Source organism: Vulpes vulpes, chromosome 6 (assembly GCF_048418805.1).
Source record: "Vulpes vulpes isolate BD-2025 chromosome 6, VulVul3, whole genome shotgun sequence".
NCBI lineage: Eukaryota > Metazoa > Chordata > Mammalia > Carnivora > Canidae > Vulpes > Vulpes vulpes.
The window spans coordinates 63,862,870-63,885,411 of NC_132785.1; the positions used below are offsets into that span (position 1 = coordinate 63,862,870).

Consider the following 22,542-nt stretch of genomic DNA (forward strand, 5'->3'; position numbering starts at 1 on the left):
TTAAAAGAAAAGATATTATATTTCCCTCCTTTATATTTTCAGAATATATTCAGAATATATTTCCAAGAATTTGGAAAAGGTCTGTTTCAGCCGATTTAAACCTGTTCAGATTGAAAGATATAATGAAGCCATGGCAGACCCTAACCAACTGAGGGAAAAGGATCAGGTCTTTTCTCCACCCTTGATTTAAATCCCTCAGAATGTTGTCAGGAGTCAACCAGGCAAAGAATTTTGTAGATTTCCGTTAAAGATAAGGAGCGGGAGGAAAAGTTCCAGGTGCTAAGAATATTCAGACAGTCACTGGAGAATATTTTAACACTATGTTTTGTTTTCTTTCTTTTTTGTTTGCTTTTGCCTCTTTGTATGTTGTTTTCCTTTGATCTACCATAATGAGTCACATTGTATTGAGGAAAAAATGAAAAAAACATTGTTTTGATAAGGAAGTTCAGACCACATTGGTGCAGTGCTTCCATCGGCAGAAGTGATTGGCTGTGATGGGAGAGGCAGGAAAGAGGATATTCAGTGATGAGTCTGACGTGACAATTCAGATTTTGATTAGTTGTGAAAACAGAATGAAGATCACTCAAGCTTCCAAACCAAAAGAAGTGGAAGAATCTAGAACAGTGAACCACTCCCACTGGACATGGTCAGTTCCAGGCTTCCAAATGAATCCTCAGAGCCTCCAGGAAAAAGCAGGAATTGCGATTCTCCAGAGGGCATTACTGATGCTCCTGTGAGCTAAACTGTGAGTGAGGGGGAGGGGAAGGGCCAAGCAAAGGATATGGTACAACTCTGGAAATGAAGTCGACAAGGATCCCAGGGGTCCCTCTGTGGTTTATTCTAAGGAATGGAAAATAATTAAAAGAAAACATAAACATTTTCTCATACACGAAAGTCTTCTCATTCCTCCTGAACAGGGTCAAATGGACAACCACTAATGGAATAGAGCCCTCCCTACCTGAAAGTCCAAGAAGGCAAGAGCTTCACAATGAACTGCAGTTACAGAGGCAACACTTCAGCTTTCTTCCAATGGTTTAGGCACTGTCCTGGGGAAAGCCTCCACGTTCTGATACAAATGCAATCAAACAAGAAAGAGAAGATCAGTGGAAGATTCACAATCAGTCTTAACAGGGAGGATCAGTACTTTTCCCTGCACATGGAAGATTCTCACCTCCATGATTCAACCACATTCCTGTGTGCAGCGAACAGCACAGTGCTGCTCAGGCACCCAGGCCCAGCACCCAAACCCTCCTTAGCCCTGCATCTTCTTCTACAAGGGCTCAAGGCACTGACTTTAACTTTGAACAAAGGGAAGTGTGAGGGACTTTTTATGATCTGATGTCAAATATTTCACTTGAAGACCATGGGCAGAGGGATAATGTTTTCAAATACCATCTAATGTATTTTGTTTCTCAATGTGAAGCCTTTACTCTGTTAAAACTAGTCCAAACTCCTGAGGCTCAATGTAAGAAAGGAGAAAGCACTAAAGAACAAAAGAACAGAATAAAATTTTTGCCCTTGAGCTCCTTTGTAGACTTTTACAAATATAACGAAAATACAAAATCTTAAAAGCCGTGACCATCAAATTCCAGTAATGAAAGAAAATATATTTTGACACTCTGAAAAGACTGACTTAGAAGATCAAGTACCAAAAGCTGAGGGGAAATGGTATAAAGTTTATAGAGGACAGAGAGTAAACATAACATACAGCATGAATGAAAATCTGGCTCCTCCCAAAAAGAGGGTAAATTTCAACTGGCTGGCTAGGGAAGAGTCAAAGAGGGAATAACCAGAAGTTGTAAGCTGGAGGTCTTTGAAAAGGGTCCAGCATCTGCTCTTCTCTAGGGTCAGAACCCTGAGCAGGTGAATGGGAGGAGGGTGAGTCACATTTGGTATAACTGCGAACTGAGGGACAATGAGTGTAGGCAGCGTTGGCATCATTATGCCTCACATCAATATCCACCACAGAGCATCCACTACAAGAAAGTGCTCAATGAGCACATAGGCAAGATGATCCATCCACACTAGCCTGTAAGCTTGTGAACAAATTAGCCAAAGTGACAGAAGTTCTCCATGAACCCAGAAGTGTGGGTATTCTCTCACTACACTGGATTTAGCTATTTTCCTGCCAAATATCCAACCTGTCAGCAGCAGACACAACACTGAGCTTTCAATATGCAATCACCTCTCAAGCAGACCAAGTAGCCACTGGTTGCCATGTTGATTGCACTGGACCACTTCCACTCTGGAGGTAGCAGAAATCTTTTCTTATTGGGTTAATGCATACTCTGGGCATGACCTGCCTTCCCTCCAAACTGCCTTGCACAGCAGCATGAACTGAGAGCTCAGAGTGGCTGGTTGATTGATTATCAGGATGATTATCAGATTTCACATCCCTTTGCATCAACAAATCTACTTAATAGCAAAGAGGTATGACAATGGACATGTGACCATTGGGTATACTGATGCCACTGATCCACAAACCACATTGGAATGATCACTTACAGGTCAGGTAAAGCCCCAGTTAGGGATAGTGCTCTGAGAGCTTGGAGAGCTATTATTTATGATGCTATGTTTCTATTAGATAAACATACATGGACCTGGGAGCCAAGAAGTAGAAGTGAGACTATCTCCCCATCAACTCATTTGGATGTTGATGCTTCCTGTTCTCACACTGTTCTGGACTAGAGGTCCTGTTTCCCTTTGAAGGAAAAGGAAAGGAGGATACTACTATCAGGGAAACACAGAAGTTTTCACCTAGAGTTATATATACCACTTGATCATTTGGAGGTTCTCACATCAGAAGACCAGAAGGACAAGAAAGGAGTTACTACATTGGCAATGGTAATAAATTTTGATTATCATGAAGATATAGGATGATTGCTATCTAGTGGGAGCTGGAGAAATATGGCTAAACCTCAGAGGACTCCCTGGGATGACTTTTAGTGCTTTTGTGGCAGTGATTACTATAAAAAGGCAATTGTAGCAACTATTATCTGACAAAGGAAGAATAATAAGGGACTTGGACCCCTTGGGGATAAATATCTTGGTTATCTATCTGAGATAGAAACTTAGACCAATCGATGTATTAGCCAAAGGTTGGGAGGATCAAGAATGGTATAAAAGGCAGATAGATAATAAATATGAATTACAATCATGAAATCAACTATTGCAATTACAATTTGCCTCACTAATCCTTTTGTTAATCTGTTTTTAAAGAACTGGTGATCTGAGTGGATTTGACATAGAGCATAAGTGGATCTCAACAGTGCAAGGGATGGGCTGTACAGATCTGTTGGTGTTCTACTCATATCCCCTTGACAGTCACCTCTACACACTGAAAAACCCAGCAACTCTCAGGAGCTATTTTCTGGCCATGGGAATACATGTGGCCAGTGTGCAGGGCTAGCCAGATGTGCTGGACAGTTAATGCCCCCAAAGCATCCCTCACTCAGTGATGGACAATGAGTTTATGGATGAATTCTCCAGTTCCTTCATGCCTCACTTGGAATAACTCCAAAGGGTGTGCTATGCCGTCTTCCAGAGTTTCCAGCTAGATTAAGCTCCAACTGCCAATAGCAATAATTGGCTTGTTGACAACATCCTGTATTGGCTTCCTTCCCTTCCCTGATTTGCTTCCTACCAACATTTCTTGGAATGACCAGCAAATAATCTGCTTATACACAAATCCTTGTATTGGAGCTGACTTTCTGGGATCCAAAAACCAAAATACAGGAATTCAAATCAGGGTACAAGGATAGAGATGATATAGTAGAAATACTTCTACTGTTATCAAACTGGGTTTGGGGGCACAAGAGATTTTCACAGCCTCATTCAGGGCTGATTCCAATTGTCACAACCCCTACGCATTTAAGTGAAGAGACTCAGCCACCTACCTCTGTGTCACAAAGAACCTGTGCTCCTCGGACACTGCCTCCTCTGTGACAGGATCCTGTGACAGGATCCCATCCACATTCCCACCTTGAGGACTCCAACACTGGCATTACATGAGAATCTCTGTCACTCCCTCTGTAAAATCAAAATTCTAAGGAATCACAGTATAGCTTTTTAATGAGAATGGAATAAGAGTGAGGAGAACAATTCTTCCTATGAGTTGTGTGAGGCAACTCAGTGCCGTAAGAACTCCTACAGTCGTTCTTGTAGAGTTTCCTGGTGCACCACAAACAAGGGCTTATTTTTTTAAGAATCCATAGAAAATACGAGCACAGCTAGACACAACATGTTCCACTTCCACGTCTAGTCAGTGCTTTTTTTCTGTTACAAACATCGATCTTTTTCTCATTCTTTAGGTGAAGAAGTTGTAGAAATATGTAATATTTCTGAATATTACATTCTGAATGTAGTGAATACATTACTATAACAGGTATCTTCTTATCACTCATAACTAATTGTTCATATTTATCATACTTGTTCTGCCATTTTTGTTTTTTAAGAAAAGAAAGAAAAATTACAGAGTTTGCCATGGTTGCAAAGGAAACCCTGCCACATCTGCCCACCACCCCAGGTCCCACTCACCTCTCCAAGATTGGAACATATCAGAAATAAATTTGCCAGCTCCCCTCTCCTTTATTTTCATCCCAGAATACAAGAACTCAGGAAATGTTTTACATTTTCCTTTGGAACGATAGAACCAAAGGCCTATTTTCTGAAAAGGAAACCAAAAAGTATGGAAAACTTTCCGCAGTGAGATAAAATCAACCACCCACCTGTCAGATCACTTCCTGCTCTGAAGTCTGCGGAGCACAGAAGAGAGCCCAGATCAGAGCAAGAGATTCTTCTTCACCTTACAGAGCAGAGCTGTCAGCATGCCACTTGTCAGCCTGCTGTGGGCAGTCGTGGTGTCCACCTGTCATGGTAAGGGAGGCATAGGTCTTCGCACGTATTGTTATCTAACGGGGCTGAGAAGGAGAGAGTCGTAGTACAGGAACTGCATCACCACAGAGCCCAGCTATGGAGAGGTTGATATGTGGTGCCTGGGGTTTGGATCAAGGTGAAGGATAGTTGGGGATGCGATCAGCTTGTGAGTCTGCCTGTCTTATCTGTCTGGTGTCATGCCCTCTCCTCTTTCCCACAGGATCCAGCATGGCCCAGAAGGTCACTCAGACTCAACCAGACATATCTGTGTGGGACACAGAGACTGTGACTCTGAACTGCATGTATGACACTAGTGACAGTAATTATTTGTTCTGGTACAAACAGCCTCCCAGCAGGGAGATGATTCTCATTATTCGCCAAGAAGCTTATAGACAAGAGAATGCAACAAACAATCGCTTCTCTGTGAACTTCCAAAAAGGAAACAAATCCTTCAGTCTCAGGATCTCAGACTCTCGGCTGGAGGATGCTGCAACGTATTTCTGTGCTCTCATGGAGGCACAATGACAAGAACAGCAGGGAGAGACTTACAGAAACCTCAGACCTCAGTGTCCGTGCAGAGGTTGGTTGGGGGGCGACTAGGGTACCAGAAACATAGAAATCATTTACTTCTCTTGGAATAAAACCTCCTTATATCTGAATAAAAGAAACACACAGATATGGATGTCTGCAAACTATAATCCTTAAGATAAGAGTAAAAATAATATGTACAGTGCTTTCCAGTTTTATGAAGTATCTTCACGCATTCTGTCACATGTAACCCTCATCACTTTGTATAGTATACATGACAGATCAGACAAGTTCTTTGTCCAGTAAACATTTATAATTTGCCTAGGAGCACATACCTCTAAAATTCTTAACCTTTTCCATTTTGCTGGTTGGTGCTTGTTCTTTTAATTGTCCATCCATGTCCAAAACCGAATCTCTCTGAATAAGGTATCCATTTTTTTAAGATTTTATTTATTCATTTGAGAGAGAGACTGCAAGGAAAAGGAGAGGGATAGAGGGAGAAACTCCCCGATGAGTAGGGAGCCTAATCTGGGACTCAGTCCCAGACTCCTGGGATCATGACCTGAGCCAAAGGCAGATGCTTAACCGACTGAGCCACCTAGGCATGCAAGGTACCCATTTCAGAACACAAAGGGTGTGACAGTTGAAGGCATAACCAAGAAAGGGATCCACTGGTCCTACCACAGACCAAAAAGATGACCTAGACTCATGGTACCTAGATCAGATGACCTTAGAGCCATGATAGAATGGTCTATTAAAGGGTCAGTTAAGAAGCCAGTTCAATGGCATCACCCTTAATGGTTGGAATGTATATTCCGGAAGTGATAATATTCATTAAACCAATGGCTGATATATGGTGCTGTGACACCCTAGCTAAAATATACAAATTTAGAAATGAATAGATGGAAGTAGACTAGACTCTTCTGCTATCACTCCCTGTAACTCATTTCCAGAATTTTTGAGTTCCTTTCCCACAGCCCTAGGCCCTGCTGGATTAGAAGTCCCAGGACTCGGGGAAAGAATGCTTCCACCAGAGGATTCAGTAAGTGTTGCACTAAACCTGTAGCTGTGACTACTGGCTAGGCCATTTTTAATTCCTTGGTCAATGGGCCAGCAGGCAAAGAAAGGAGGGCCAACTGACCTTGATTATCATGAAGCATCTGGTTGTTATTACCCAATGAGGGCAAGGAGGGATATGTCTGGAATCAGGGTTTCTCAGGGAGTATTTCATATTCAATAACAGCAGGTGGTGGTTGTGGCCTGAAAAGGACAAAGTAATCAAGAACTGAGACCCCTCAACAATGCAGGTCTGGGTCACTCTATCAGGCAGAAATCTAAGTCCACTAAAGTACTGTCCAATGGCAGGGAAATCTAGAGAAATTAGTGGAGAAGGGAGAAGACTTTCAATTATAGCCTTGGTATCAGTTAAAGAAGTAGGGCCTGAAAGTCATGTCATGCAAGTGTTTTATATAGATTTCAACCAGCCACAACCTTGAAGACTCAGTGACATAGTGAAAATAATACAGGGCAAGCCCCCATGTGAGTAGTGCAAAGAAAGCATTGTAACAAAGATCTCATGTGCTTTGTGGTCATGTTCAAATGCCCAGCTCTGATTTTATCAGTGGGTATGTAGATAATTCTCTGGACACTTGGACTCATCTTAAGTTGATAGCACCCAACATCACACATGCACTGTGTATTTCTTTTTTTACTTCCTACCCCAGAGCCTTCTCTGACTCCTCAGGAGCTCACTTGGGCTATCCACAAGCCCAGCCTGAAAGTATAGGAGAACTATCGCCCCTGCTGGCAAGGCCCAACCAGTAGGGAGAGAAGCCCTAGGCATGCTCTAGCTTCTTGCTTTCCAGGTCCCCAAGAGGCAAATCCTGTATGCTTCCCAGAAGAACTTGGCAGAATCAAGCCCCAATCTTATGCTACCAATTTTCTCACTCCTGCTGCCTCAGATCTCTTTCTAAATAAATTACCTTCACCCAAGTCCTTGCTTCGGGCTCTATTTTGGGGAAAGACAAAATTAACATACGCTTTGAAAATTTAATAGAGAAAGAACAGAAGAGAGTTCAAAGCAAATTTTACTGGGCTGATTGCTAATAACAGCAGGTGGGTACTTGAGTGATTAATTGGAAACACAGAAGATGTCAACCTTATTTTTTCAAAAAAAGGTGAAACAGATCACATTCATGAAACTACAATCACTGCAGATGTGTTATCATGTCTTTTCGTTGCACAAAACCTTTATGCACCGAATCTAAATTTTCATATCATTATCACCTTCCCTGTGTCTGCTTACCCTATACTATTTAAACCTCATTCTTACTTCTTCCGCAAATATAGCTTTATTCCAGTCTGTCTATCCTCCTTACTGAACCATAAACACTTAAAAGCTCTTGAATTTCTTTTCTGCTTGTTTCACCCACCCTAATTTACCTTTTATGTATATCTCAATCTGGCCAAATCATAGTATTCCTATATAAGCACACATTAGGACTCTATCTCCTCCAAGGGTCATCTCTAACAGAGAATCCTCGAATTCCTTCTAATATCATACAATTCGACCTTGAATCTGAAGCAAACAATTTGACTCTTAGTGACTTACCTTCTTAAAGTGTTTGCTATTGTTTCAAAGTACCAATCTTTCTTCTCCCAAATATGTCATAGTCTCTATGAGGACAGAATTTTGCCCTGTATACTTCAGCATTCCTCGGTGCTCTTGGCACAATGCCAGGCATATGGTAAGTGTTAAGTAAAGCCAAGTATCATTATTAGAATTTATTTCATAATTATCATATAATCATGACAAAATATTAAAGGGAAAAACCAGTACATTCTAACCTAGTCACAGAAGGCTTATTTGAAAAGGCAAGACAAGATAAAAGGTAGGATTTTTAAAGGCAGTGATAAAGGAAAAATAAAGTACATTCTAAATATAAAGTTCTGCTCACTGAGTGTAAACAGAATTCTGAAATTTATATAAACAGATTAGGTCCAGAGCAGATTTCTTGACTAAACCAAATTCTTTCTGTGTAGAGGAATAAATCGTAGGCATTGCCTCTGTTATTATTTCTTTGCCCTGAAGAGGGCACTACTTGCATTCTTTGACAGCAGTTATTTGCAAAAACCTGTGCCATGTTCCAGCATCTAAGTTCCTCACGCATACAAAAGAAAAACAAAAACAAAACTGAGAACAAACCTTTCTTTATCTGAAGAGTCTAGGTCAGATTTCCACATTCTGCAATCAAGTCCTCCATGGTTTTATGAAGGCCAAAGCATAAAAAACCTTCTAGAAGCCACTTTCATGATCTGATGGCTTCAGATGGGACCTGAACTGCAAGAATTTATCAGGAACCCAAAGGATCCAGAGGTTTCCAAGAACTAGTCTCTATCTTTTTAGAAGGGACTCAAAGAACAAATGAATGTTTAAATCCACTCTTGAATGTTTTCTTTTAAGAAAAGTAACCGTCAAATGAAAAAAAGAGAAAAGTTCTTCCTAAAAGGGACCATCCAAGCAGAAAAGAATTTTAATATTTACCATAATTATTTGCACAGTATCTCAGACCCACAGATGTAGGTATGGAAAGCATCTATAATAATCTGGTACCTTGGTTTTTGTTCTGGTTAAATAGGACTTGGGTGCACAGAGGATGAGTAGCAGCCTCCTCCTATGCTAGTCCCAGCTCCACTGCTCCCTGCATATCCAGAGGGTCCACTTGAGAGGCTCAGTCACCCTCCTCTGTACCAAAGGAAGCCCACGGTCCCCAGAGAGCACTCAAGTGCACTGGGCCTTATCCTTGTGTTGGGACCACGACTCAGGACCTAGTAAATAGTCCCATTATCATCTCTGACAAAAGAAAATTATAAATGAATATAATAAATAGATATAAAGCTTTTTAAAAAAATTTTACAAGTTTTTTTGCTCACAGTATTTTCAAATAAGGAAGAGAGGTCATGAGAACACTAAACATGAGATGTCGGAGGTGACTGGGGCTGAGACCCCAGTGTTCTTCAGCCAAGAGCCACCCAACCAAGAGGGAGTGTCTTGATGTCTGGAGCAGCTTCTCCCACTTGGGCCATTAACTGTTGATATGCCTTAGTTTCTGCCTCCAGAAGTTACCCTATGACAACATGGGAGTAGGCATGTGTTGTCCACATGTTTTTCTCCTAGTTCTTACTTTTTATTGTCTAATTAGCTGACTCTTGTGAGATATCTGTGACAGTAATTGCCAAATACTGTTGGTATCCTGAGGAAGCACAGTAGACCTTCTCAAACTGCCTGGATGGGGCACTGCTTCTTATTTTTTAACCTCTTCTTCTGTTCTCTTCACCCTTCCTTTCTGTTTAATATTCTATAATCTGGCTTTGCTCACTACCTTCTTTAGATTTCTTAAATGACCCAACCAAATAATCGTTCTTACCTAAAACAAACAAAATCCCCAAAACAAAAACAAGGATCATCTGAATATAATATCAAAAGAAAAAGAAGAGAAAGAAAGAAAGAAAGAAAGAAAGAAAGAAAGAAAGAAAGAAAAGAAAGAAACTAAAGAAAGAAAAGTGGCTTTCTGCCCAGGCTCATATTTGCCCACTTGAAAATTCTTGCTTATACATTATCTTATTGGATCCTCAGAATTCAACAACCAGATCAGTTGTGGCAGCTAGGGACTCACCAGATGATGGATAGAAGATACTAAAATTCTGATTGGCAAGACCAGAGGAGCAGGAAAATATCAAAACACAGCAAGATAGGCCCTCTGGTTTGGATCGCCAAATATCATATGTGCACAGTGAATGCAGGCAAGAGGCAGAAAACATTCCTTCCTGAGAGCCTCATTTGTGAATTCATAGCTTCAATGGGACTGACATGGAGAGATAAAACAGTCTACCATCTAGACTTTTCTAAAAAGACTGAAGAGAAGAAGGGATAAACTGTAATATATTCACATTTTTTCCAATGTTGTGTGATCCTAGAAAATGGTGGGCATGCCAGAAATTTATTTTTTTTCAGGTTTTATTTATTTATTCATGAGAGACAGAGAGAGAGAGAGAGAGAGAGAGAGAGAGAGGCAGAGACACAGGCAGAGAGAGAAGCAGGCTCCATTCCATGCAGGGAGCCCGATGTGGGACTCGATCCTGGGTCTCCAGGACCACACCCTGGGCCGAATGTGGCACTAAACCGCTGAGCCACCCCGGCTGCCTCATGCCAGAAATTTAATCACCAGGGGGAAGAACTAGGCATCTACAGCAATTCACCAGACTATACTTTAAGAAGTTTTCTGGGGGCACTTGGGTGGCTCAGTCAGTTAAGCATCTGCCTTCAACTTAGGTCATGATCCCAGGGGCCTGCAGTCTGACCCCACATCAGGCTCTCTGCTCAGCAGAGAGAGTCTGCTTCTCCCTTTCTCTCTCCCTCTGCCTCTCCTCCCTGCTCATGCTCACTTTCTCTCCCTCTCAAATAAATAAATAAAATCTTTAAAAAAAAAAAAAAAAGAGGTTTTCTGAAGTTAAGAGTGGTGTCTGTGGCCAAATGCCTAATGTTCACCACATTTCCCGGGTGGAAATAATAAATAGATTGAGAGAGTTAAGGCCACCATTCCCTATACAGCAAGATAGCTTTTACCTTATATTTTTCTCCTCTTCTTTTATGCAGAGGAAAAATTTACATAAAGCTGGACCACGGAGATGGCCTTTTCTAAGACTGGTTGAAAAAAACTCAAAAGGAAGCAAAAACTAATGCAAATGAGTGGCTCCTTGCATCGTGACTTTTCATTTTTGGTCAGTTGCCTCCTCAGAGAAGAATGCATGCATGAGGAAAAATGACATGACTGTCAAGTGTATAACACAGAGTGTTCCCAAATAAGTTGTATACCAACTGTTCTGATTCTTCATTCACACAAGCCATGTATACAAAAATCCTTATGGGAACATTTGCCACCAGTATTGTAGAGTTGTACAGCTCCTTAACACCACCTAAGCCAGGTATTCTTTTTTTATAAGATTTATTTATTTATTTTACAGAGAGAGAAAGAGAGAGCCCACACGTGCATGGGGTGTGGGAGGGCAGGGAGGGACAGAGGAAGAGGGAAAGAGAGAATCCCAAGCAGATTCCCCTCTGAGCATGGAGCCCAATGTGAGGCTCAATCCCAGGACCCTGAGATCATGACCTGAGCTGGAACCAAGAGTCAGCCACTCAACCAAGTAACCATTCAGGGGCCCCCTAAGTCAGGTATTCTTAATAAAATAAAAATTTAAAAATAAATTTTAAAAAATTCTTCAAGCAAGTAACAGTGCAGTTAGGTATCAAAATCCTAGTTGCAATTTTCTCTAAACATTCTGAATGTTGCTGTTGTCTTTTTTTTTAAGATTTTATTTATTTATTCATGAGAGACACAGAGAGAGAGAGAGACAAAGACATAGGCAGAGGGAGAAGCAGGCTGTATGTAAGGAGCCCAACATGGGACTAGATCCCAGGACTCCAGGATCACGCCCTGGGCCGAAGGCAGGCACTAAACCGCTGAGCCACCCAGGGATCCCTTGTTGTCTTTATCACTACTTGGAAGTTTGGAGGAATAATTAAAATACAGAATTGATCAAAGAATAATATAACCAAAATCTGAGTTATGGCAACCTAGATACCATTATGATAATGGCTTCAAGACTTGAAAAAAGAAAAAAGAGAGAGAAAGAAAGCTGATAGGGAAAGCTGAAGTCATTACATTAGCTTTGCCTTTTTTTTTTCCCCTATCCACCCCGTTCTTCTCTCCTGGATTACGTCTTCACAAAAACAATTTACCAGCTCCTTCTCTTCTTGATTTTGATCTCAGAACTAGTTATAGTTCTGATATCTCTTTTTAGGTGGCACTATAACCAAGCTTTTATTCTCTGAAGCAAAAGACAAAAAGCATTGATAAAATTTGAGCGAGACACAACCAACGGCCCACCTGACATACCATTTCCTGTTGTGGAGCAGTGATGTCACCAAGCACCAAATCCAAGATTCAAGTCAGAACAAAAGAATGTTTCACCTTGCAGAGAGAGCTGCCAGCATGGCTTGCCCTGGTTTGCTGTGGGCACTTGTGGTTTCCACCTATCTTGGTAAGGAAGGCACACATTTTTGCTTTTACCACTATCCAACAGGACTGGGAATTGGAAAGATTAGTAACTCAGGCATCTTAGCTCCTCTTTGGTTCTGGCTATGGGGGCTAAAGAAGCAGATGGATATTGCCTGAAGTTTGATAAGAAAAGAAAGATGATTGGGGAATGGGATCAGCTTGTGAGTCTGCCTGCCTTATCTGTCTGGTGTCATGCCCTCTCCTCTTTCCCACGGGATCCAGCATGGCCCAGAAGGTCACTCAGACTCAACCAGAAATGTTTGTGCAGGAGACAGAGACTGTGATCCTGCACTGCACATATGACACTAGCGACAGTGATTATTATTTGTTCTGGTACAAACAGCCTCTCAGCAGGGAGATGATTCTCATTATTCGCCAAGAAGTTTATAGACAAGATAATGCAACAAATAATCGCTTCTCTGTGAACTTCCAGAAAGGAAATAAATCCTTCAGTCTCAAGGTCTCAGACTCTCGCCTGGAGGATGCTGCAATGTATTTCTGTGCTCTTACAGGAGCACAATGACAAGAACAGCAGGGAGAGACTTATAGAAACCTCAGACCTCAGTGTCAGTGGTGGGTGGTGGTGGGAGTGTCAGGCAAGGGAAGGAGGTATGGTTGGGGTACCAGGAACAAAGAGAGGAAACCATTGACTTCTCTGGAGAAAAAAATACTACTCTATAGGACTGAAGGAAACACAGAAAGGATGTCAATAAGCTGTAGTTCTCAAAATAATAATAGAAATAATGAACATACACAATGTGTTACAGTCTCACAGAGTATCTTCACATATATTTGCTCCATTTAACCCTGAGGGTCTGGTGTGTTTACAGGACAAGGCAGATATTCTATCCAGTAACTCCCATAGTTAGAACCAAAGCTACATTCTAGAATTGTGCCTTAACCTTTTCACAGTGTATGTCACTCGGATTGCTATCCATCTGCACATCCCATCATATCCAATATTAAATTTCCTATTTTCCCCACAAATCTTATTGGGTTTTTTATTATTATTTTTCCTCCTTTGCTTCTCTCAAGATTCAGGCACAGGATAAAAACCTGCTGCTGCTGAATTTGAAGAATTTCTCTACCCTCCACATTCCAGACTAGGCTATCTGATTCTTTTTGCATGTGCAACACCTTATTTCTTTCTAAGTATAAAACTGCGAAAAACTGCATCACGTCTATTGCATTGTTTCCTATTTGATCTATCAGCCATTCTCCCTGACTAGAACCTAATTTCATCTTGTATTTGTTAAATGTCCTTAATGCACCACTGGTCCAACCTAAGAAGATGAGGAAAGAGAACAAACATGTGTCAAATAGAATTTCACATGCTGCTAACACTAAACAGCAGATGCTTAAGAAAAGGAGAAAAAAAGACTAACTTTTGGTAATGCTATCACCACTTCTGATGAGGCAACATGGGAGGAAGTGGACCATTTAGAAGACTCAGTCTAAAATCACCAGAGTCACCAATCCACGTGCTCTGAGATGTGGGGGTGTCTGGACCTGGAAAGGAGTCCATCTTGCTTATGCTAAAGAAAAAAAGCAGTGTGATGGAAATAGTAATGCCAACTTTTCTTTTTATGTCCATGATTCCAACTCAATATATAATGTTTACTGTTAAAACCCCTTGCAGAGTATTTCATTCCATCTGCCCACCTCAAGTGAGTGGAAGAGAGTTGGATAAGATACTCCATGGCTGAAATCGTTCAGTCCACTAAGTGGGTTCCGAAGCTAAAGGCGAAGGTGCGTTTAGTTTAGAAGGAGTAGCAGAAGCTACTGGAGCTGGGAGAGGCCAAGGGGAGCCAAAACCAGATTGTTGAATAACAACCAGCACCAAACCTTCACAGGAACACCTTGTCACCCCTTAGTTATCAGTCCTTGCATGAGGGACTCAGTACCCAGACTGAAACTGGAGCCAGAGCTGGTGATATGTTCTGAGATTTCTTGTGCCTTCTCTACAGTCTTTTTTTTTTTTTAATAAATTTATTTTTATTGGTGTTCCATTTGTCAACATACAGAATAACACCCAGTGCTCATCCCATCAATTGCCCACCTCAGTGCCCACCACCCAGTCACCCCCACCCCCTGCCCACCTCCCCTTCCACCACCCCTAGTTCGTTTCCCAGAGTTAGGAGTCTTTCATGTTCTGTCTCCCTTTCTGACATTTCCCACTTATTTTTTCCCCCTTTCCCCTTTATTCCCTTTCACTATTTTTTATATTCCCCAAATGAATGAGACCATATAATGTTTGTCCTTCTCCGATTGACTTATATCACTCAGCATAATACCCTCCAGTTCCAACCACATCGAAGCAAATGGTGGGTATTTGTCGTTTCTAATGGCTGAGGAATATTCCATTGTATACATAGACCACATCTTCTTTATCCATTCATCTCTCTACAGTCTTCTTCAAGAAGGTCTCTACTGGCTGCCTTAGGCCAGGGCCCCATAGCAAAGGGTCCCACTCATAGTCCTATGGAACAACTTGGAGTTGTCTGGAACACCTCCCCTTTAGTTTCACATGCTGGAGCCCGAGGACAAATCATGCTTCCCATGTGCCCCAAATTCCATCCATTCTGACCACTCACAGTAATCACAGTTCTTCTGGCCTTATCTCTCAGAACACCACAACTCAGCCCCGGCTCACACACTGGGGTCTCCACTGTCTGGAAACTCAGTGGACATATCACTTCTCATACAAATCACATAACTCTGGGCCATTCAAGTTTGACCCTCTCCCATAGCCCTCAGGTCCATGTAGTCATCATTACTTACAGACTCAGGCTAGTGGTCACGTTTTCTATCAAAGGTTGCTTCTTCTTCCCAACCTTACTGGTAGAGCCGTCACAGAACTCCTCTCAGATGAATTAGTTAATGTCTTCTAGCCAGTCTCCATCTTCAGATGTACCGCCCTTCGCACGTTGCTTCACACAGCCACCAAGATGACTTTCCTGCAACAGGAATCACATCATGTACCTTGCCCCTCCAATAAAGCCCCATTTCCCACAGAAGGAGCCTGTGACCAGTCAGCAGGTAAGTGCCATCACACCAGAGACCACCACTATATCCCCAGCACTTACCATGTCTATGGGGTACAGGGTCAAGAACTCCCGGGGTGCTTGGCTGGCTCAGTCGGTAGAGCACGCGACCCTTGATCTCTGAATACGTTCAAGCCCCACATTGGGTATAGAGATTATCTAAAATTAAAATCTTAAAAAAAACAATTACTGACCAGTGGGGTTAATTCATCCCCAGTTTAGCCATCAGCCTTGATAGTTGTTACCCTTAACACCTGCAATTGCTTCTTGCCTCTGTGCTTTTGTGGACACAGGCCCCTCAGTATGGAATGCCCTTTCCTGCTCAGCCACATCACTCTATTTCAAGATGCTCTGAAGTGTCCCAAACTTCTCCAAGCCCTTGTCCCCATCTTGCCCAGGTAGCACTGATCATTTTCTCTTTTGTACCTTAGGGTTTTTACCCTAAGTCTATTTCTAATGTGGAAAATCTAAAACTTTATGGGACTTACATGTATTTCTTACTGTATCCCCACTAGCGTGCAAGCTTTAGCTATCAGAGACTGAGTTTTATTCATTTCAAAGGCAACAGTACCTACAACATTCCTTCAGTCACAAATATGATTTTTAAGTTATTCTGAGTGAAACTAATTAATTGATGGCATTTTCCTCATTAAACATGATAAAACAAAGGTTGATCTGAGCTAACTAAAGGAAATAGACCACATAGTATACAGAAAATTAATAGTAATGACAATATTATATTAATAATAAAAGTAGTAGCTAATACTTAGTGCATACGTATAAGTGCCCCAAATTCTGATAGGTGAAGAATATGGATTTTTAAAAAGATTTTATTTATTTATTTATGAGAGACACAGAGAAAGAGGGAGAGACACAGGTAGAGGGAGAGTCAGGCTCCATGCAGGGAGCCCGATGCGGGACTCAATCCCAGAACTCCGGGATCATGTCGAGCCAAAGGCAAACACTCAACCGCTGAGCCACCCAGGTGTCACCAGAATATGGATTATTTCACTTAGTAGTTTCAATAAATCTATGCTGTAGGAATTATTGATAACCCTATTTTGTATGAAGAAATTAAACTTCAAAGAAGCTAACTTGCCTAGAATAACAACTTGTATGTATGTATGGTTCATAAATCACAGGACCCTCTGCCTCCCCAGAGTGGCAAATGCTATAGCCTCTCAATCTTATTAATTTGATAGATACATAGATGTATTATGAGAAAGAAAGAAAGAAAGAAAGAAAGAAAGAAAGAAAGAAAGAAAGAACCATAATAGTGCTTTAATGTGCATACACTTGTAACCTGTTCTCACTTTTTCTAGGTTGTAATTGCATATGATATGATTTCATTTTTTTTTATCTGATTTCATTTACCTTTGTTAGTGAAGCTGAAAGTAGAATTAACAATATTACTATTATTGTGTTTTTACATAGAGAATTTGTGCCTTAATATTACTTTATAATTATTTCACTCGGGAATTTTCAATATTTTAAACCTCTCCAATGTATTTTGCAATAGCATATTAAATTTATTTATTTTTATTTATTAATTTATTTTATAAATTTATTTTTTATTGATGTTCAATTTGCCAACATATAGAATAACACCCGCATATTAAATTTAAAACACAGTTTTCGGCATAGGTATTAATAAGTGTTCCAAGTGTCCTACTGTGTCATTCAGTGAGGAATGCAGCTAATACAATTTCTTTAACCTTTCCCAATTATCACAGGAAAACCCTTTTTTTGTAACTTTTGAAACTGTTTTCATATGATTGAATGTTGCTGTGAACGCTCTTTTTCGATTTTTTCCTCTAGTAAAAAATTAATATATTCTAAATATTTTCACACATAAACAGTTTTTTCATTGCATGAGTTCCCATGGCTATAAAATTTTACATCTTTGGGATACACCTTAGTTTACTCAGTCAGTCACTTTTGCGGGTGAGCATAAGCATATTGTTACCAAATAACAGGGTTATTGTAAGTAATATTTAGGTATTAAAAAATATATTTATACATACATCTGTATATAAGTAAGAAAGAGCCCAGGGTCAAAAATAACTGAAACGAAAAAAAAAAAAATGTGTTGGCTAAAAAATTGAAAAACCTGAGATGACTACTTTTTTTTTTTTTTTTTTTTTGACTACTTACTTCTTCAAGAAGTCTGGATCCAAATGCTCAAATTACATCACCCATAACTTGTTTCTCACTGGTCTCTTCTTTATTTTGGCTTTGTTCTGAAATGGGCTCTGGCCATGTGATGGCAGGAACAGCCACAGCAACCTCAGATTTATAACCTGCTGTATTCATTTCCTACTACTGCTAAAACAAATAACCACAAATTTAGTGGCTTAACCATAGAAATTTATTATATTATTTCTGTAGGTCAGAAGTCACACCGACCTAAAATCAAGGGGTTGGTGAGGCTGCATTCCTTCTGGAATCTCAGAGGGAGGTGAGGGAAGAGAGGTAAAACCTTGAGCCTTTTCTCACTTCCAGAGGCTACCACACTCCTGGCTCATGGCTGACTTCTGTCTTCAAAGCCAGCACTCCTGCTTGCCTTTTACAAAGAAACTTGTGATTACATTGGGCTCACTCAGATGTTTCAGGATAGTCTCCCTATCTCAATATCCTTAATTCAAACTTTAAAAATCTTTTCTTCGTGTTTTTTCATTAGCCTGCATCAGGTTCTTCTCACCTAGTAGACTATTTGCTATACTATGATATCATATATGTTGTGTCTGATGTAGGAAAGATGTTAGGGTTTGAACCCGATAGCCAAGAAAGAATTCTTGAGATGTCTTTGGTGCAAAAAGGTGGTTTTATTAAAGCACAGGGACAGGACCTGTGGGCAGAAGGAGCTGCACTGGGGTCATGAGGAGTAGCCCATTATATACTTTCAAGCTGGGTTAGGGATAGCATAAGCCTCCCAGGTATTTCGGAAGCAAGGTTTCCCAGACCCTGAGGGAGCTAGCTATTGTTAGGAAAAGGTCATTGGTTGGTCATGACAACCAATACCAACATGTATTTTGGGGAGTAGAAATAAAGGAAGTTTCCAAAGGAAATTTTATATGTTAAAATACACTTACAGAATCCTGGAGGTTGGGCTAAGATTGCCTTTTGCCCTTAGCAAAGTATTAACGTTGAGGTAACTAAGTCCCTAGAGGAATGTCACTCTGCCTGTTTCAAGGACTTGTCAATGGGCTGTAAGAAGTAAGGAAATTTGATAATTTTTCTTCTGACTTTGTTTCCCACATCAGTGTTTCCTTCTAGGCGGGGATGATATTAAAAACTATTAGTCTAATATTTAACAACCTATTTGGATTTAGTCTGAATATCAGAATGGACATAGGTTGGGAGGAGACCATGATAGTGTTAGAACAGAGTCCTGGTGGGGACCCCTTACTATGCTGGGCATTTACTCTTTGCATTGAAGGGTCCAACCCTTGGGATGCCTGGGTGGCTCAGCAGTTGAGTGCTTCCCAAAAGCCCAGAGCATGATCCTGGAATCCTGGGATCAATTCCCACATTGGGCTCCCTGCATGGAGCCTGCTTCTCCCTCTGCCTGTGTCTCTGCCTCTCTCTGTGTCTCTCATGAATAGATAAATAAAACCTTTAAAAAGAAAAAAAAAAGGAAAGAAAGAATGGTCCAACTCTCTAATCCTATGGTTGGCTCCACCACCACCACTCCTCTTCCTTAGGTGCTTCCCCAAAGTTGCCTCATTAATATAACAAAAGATATCGCTTTCCCTTTCACCAAATGAAATTCCAAGAGTTTTAGGTGCTCTGTGCCCCCCCCCCAAAAAATAGAGATAAAGACCAAATATATATTTCTTATTATAAATCACAAATGTAACACGTGCCTATATTAATCTTAGTCTTTGCTTAAGAACGTAGTCAGAGTAGAATCTTTAGTTATGGAGACTGCATTAGTTAATCCCAATGGATATTTTGCTTCTTACTAATGTGCTTCACTACCACCTGTATGTAGCCTACTTTAGTGGTAAGCAAAAACTGGCAACATGGAGTTTTAATGCACTCTTCCCTAAACTTGGGCTGTTGTTCTTAGGTTTACCACTCTCTTTGGCCACTTTATTCCCTGCACCACCAGGAGTCAGTAATTTTAAATGGATGTTTCAGTCTCTTTACAGGAGGAAACACTTTCTGCTAAGTGGGGAGCGAAGGCAGATAACCTTAGATACTGTGGAGACAGTATCTCAGAATGACAGCTTGATAATGTCTTGCACAGGACGTCTGCAAATTGAGAAGGGTGAGTGCTGTCAGATCTAAAAGTCCGTTGTTCTGTCTTATTTCATTATGATTCACATTTAAAGTGAAACATTCAAGAAGTTGCATGAATTTCAGTGATATTTTCCACCAGTCTGTAAAAGATATAAATTTAAGGATCGACCAGTGGATTACACATATACGTATACGTGGACAGTAATTCTATACATTGAACATCAAAGCATGTTCGTGTTTGTAGGCCAACCAGCACATTAGATAATGGCAGTCAAACTTTGGGAAACTATGCAATCATACATTTTTAAGATCCCTTCTAAAATTTTTTATCATTATTTTAAATCTTTAAGTAGCCATGGAGGTTATAAATTCCACTGTATTGGGATCCCTGGGTGGCGCAGCGGTTTAGCACCTGCCTTTGGCCCAGGGTGCGATCCTGGAGCCCTGGGATCGAATCCCACGTCGGGGTCCCGGTGCATGGAGCCTGCCTCTCTCTCTGCCTCTCCCTCTCTCTCTCTCTCTCTCTCTCTCTCTCTCTCTGTGGCTATCATAAATAAAAAAATAAAAAATAAAATTAAAAAAAAAATTCCACTGTATTATAAATATTGACATTTTCAAATAAAATCATATAATAGTTTTTAAATATATGTGATGAAATCTTAATACTAAAGTGATTTGCTACCCATAAACATCCAATTAAAATTTATGAACAAACTCTTCATTAACAATTGGAGATTTTATGTTGCTCCTTTCTTTCCTCAAAATCCTATTTCCATTCAACTTCTGCAGATTGAATATAACTTATTTTTCATTAAAAGTCTTATTGACTCAAAATTTCTACAACAAAAACATGTATGAGATTGAAATTTTTGGTTTAATTTCCTCTGACTATAATACTCCATCATTTTTTTCCAGGTTGAATTGTAAATACAATGACTAATAATGCACATTCGATGCACTTAAATATACTACAATTTTAAAAAGATTTTAAACATAAAAGACAAAAACTTCTTTGCAAATGCATTTCTTAATAAAATGATAGGGATCTATAATCATTTGATTGAAGGAGGTTTCCGCTACACACGAAAAAAGTACTCCTTTCCTTAATGCTGTGGAGGCTTTCAAACTGCATAACAAGGCTGCAACGAAAGATTCCTTCTTGTGCCAAGTTGGAGAAGCAGAGTTGTGAAATGAGAGCCACAGTCAAGTTCTCAGGAAGATCATTTTTAAGAAAGTATACATAGGGAAGTCGAGGATCTAGAAATTGATTCTCTTAAAATCTGTGCTGTAGTATGAAGATCACTGCATTAGACTGCCCTAAACATTACTGATTCATTCTCAGACTTCATTCAGTAATGAGGTTTGGGGAAAATCTGCAATCATTTGAAGGAAAGATTCCTAAGTTTCAATAAACCTGATAAATTTCCTAAAATCTGTTTGACATTTCTGGACTGGAAGAATAGCTACTGATGAGTCAGAAAACAGTGGAGATTAAGCTCTTATATTTTGCCCACTGTCGTATACTAGTTGGATATGATTTCAAAGCCACTTGTTTATGACTTAAATAAAGTGGTTTTACTCCACTAGTTTATGATAAAGACCAAAAAATGAACTTGTTTTTAGAAGTAAAGTTGTTTTGATATAAGAATGAAGTAAGTTGTGTCAGGATGTTGACATTTTATCTGTTATCACCAGTAAGAACTCAGTATCTCGGCTACTGAGGGACCCCACAGAGGTCTTACCAATAAAAACATATGAAGAAGTAACTGTCAATTATAGTCATTTAGACTATAATTACAAGAGTTTGTGAGGAGTCTCTCAGAGTGTTTGGTCTGGGCAAGAGGACTCTGCTGATCTAAAGAGATCTCTGAAAATCTTGGGGCAATTAGCTTCTGCTAAGGTAAACACTCATCTACCAGCAGGGGAGAAAGCCAGAGAGTGGCCCCAGGAAAAAGATTATCTTGCCTCTCAACACCAACTCCATTGTTCCCTAACAACATGGGACTTCTACTTTGGGGCTTTCAGGGGGACATCAGCTCTCGGTTGACTGAGCCATCTCTCTCAAGTACCAACTCCTACAAAGGTACACTCAACTAAATAGGGACTTTATTCCTTTCATCTCCCCTTGCCTGGAACAATAGTGTGATCGATCACTGGTTTGGAGTATATTATTTCTTTATTGGCTTATTAGGAGATATTTTCCTGCATGCTATTGGCTTGTGAAATTCCCACAGCGGATCTGCATTAAATACATAGCTGGCAAAGACAAATCAGTCTGTGAGCATAATTTGCCTCCTCAAAACAAAACACACGATGTATCTTTATCTTGGAAAAGGCGGTTTTAAATGCCATGGTCATTCATTAATAACATTGTAAAAGAGGAAGTTGTCCCTATCTTGGGGGAAAAATGATGATTGCTAGATGTTTTTTTCTCTATCATGCAAGAGCATTTTCCGGTAAGAACTTAGCCGACACTCTTGGGGAATGGAACTTTGTTGTCACAGCATATTTACCTAGCAATCCATAACTGAGAAAGTCTCATATGGTGTATACTCCTGTGTATTGGATGTTAACCTACAGAAATAGAAGAGATGTTATAAATTCATAGCCTGGAAAAAAAATTAACTTCAAATTGTTGTATTAACTCTACCAATCCTTTATTTTGCTATCTTTACATTTGTATCTTTTTTCCTGTATGCTCTCATGGAATCAGCTATTTTTATTTTTAATGT

At 40.2% G+C, this 22,542-nt stretch overlaps 1 protein-coding gene across 1 annotated transcript in view; it reads left to right on the forward strand.

The window, feature by feature from the left end:
* LOC112909605 (T cell receptor alpha chain MC.7.G5-like) overlaps positions 1-22,542 on the forward strand; it is a 531,968-nt gene that overhangs the window by 237,951 nt on the left and 271,475 nt on the right. The window contains exon 3 of the mRNA XM_072761190.1: positions 8,771-8,782. Coding sequence (XP_072617291.1) covers positions 8,771-8,782 — 12 coding nt within the window. The remainder of the gene's footprint in view (positions 1-8,770; positions 8,783-22,542) is intronic.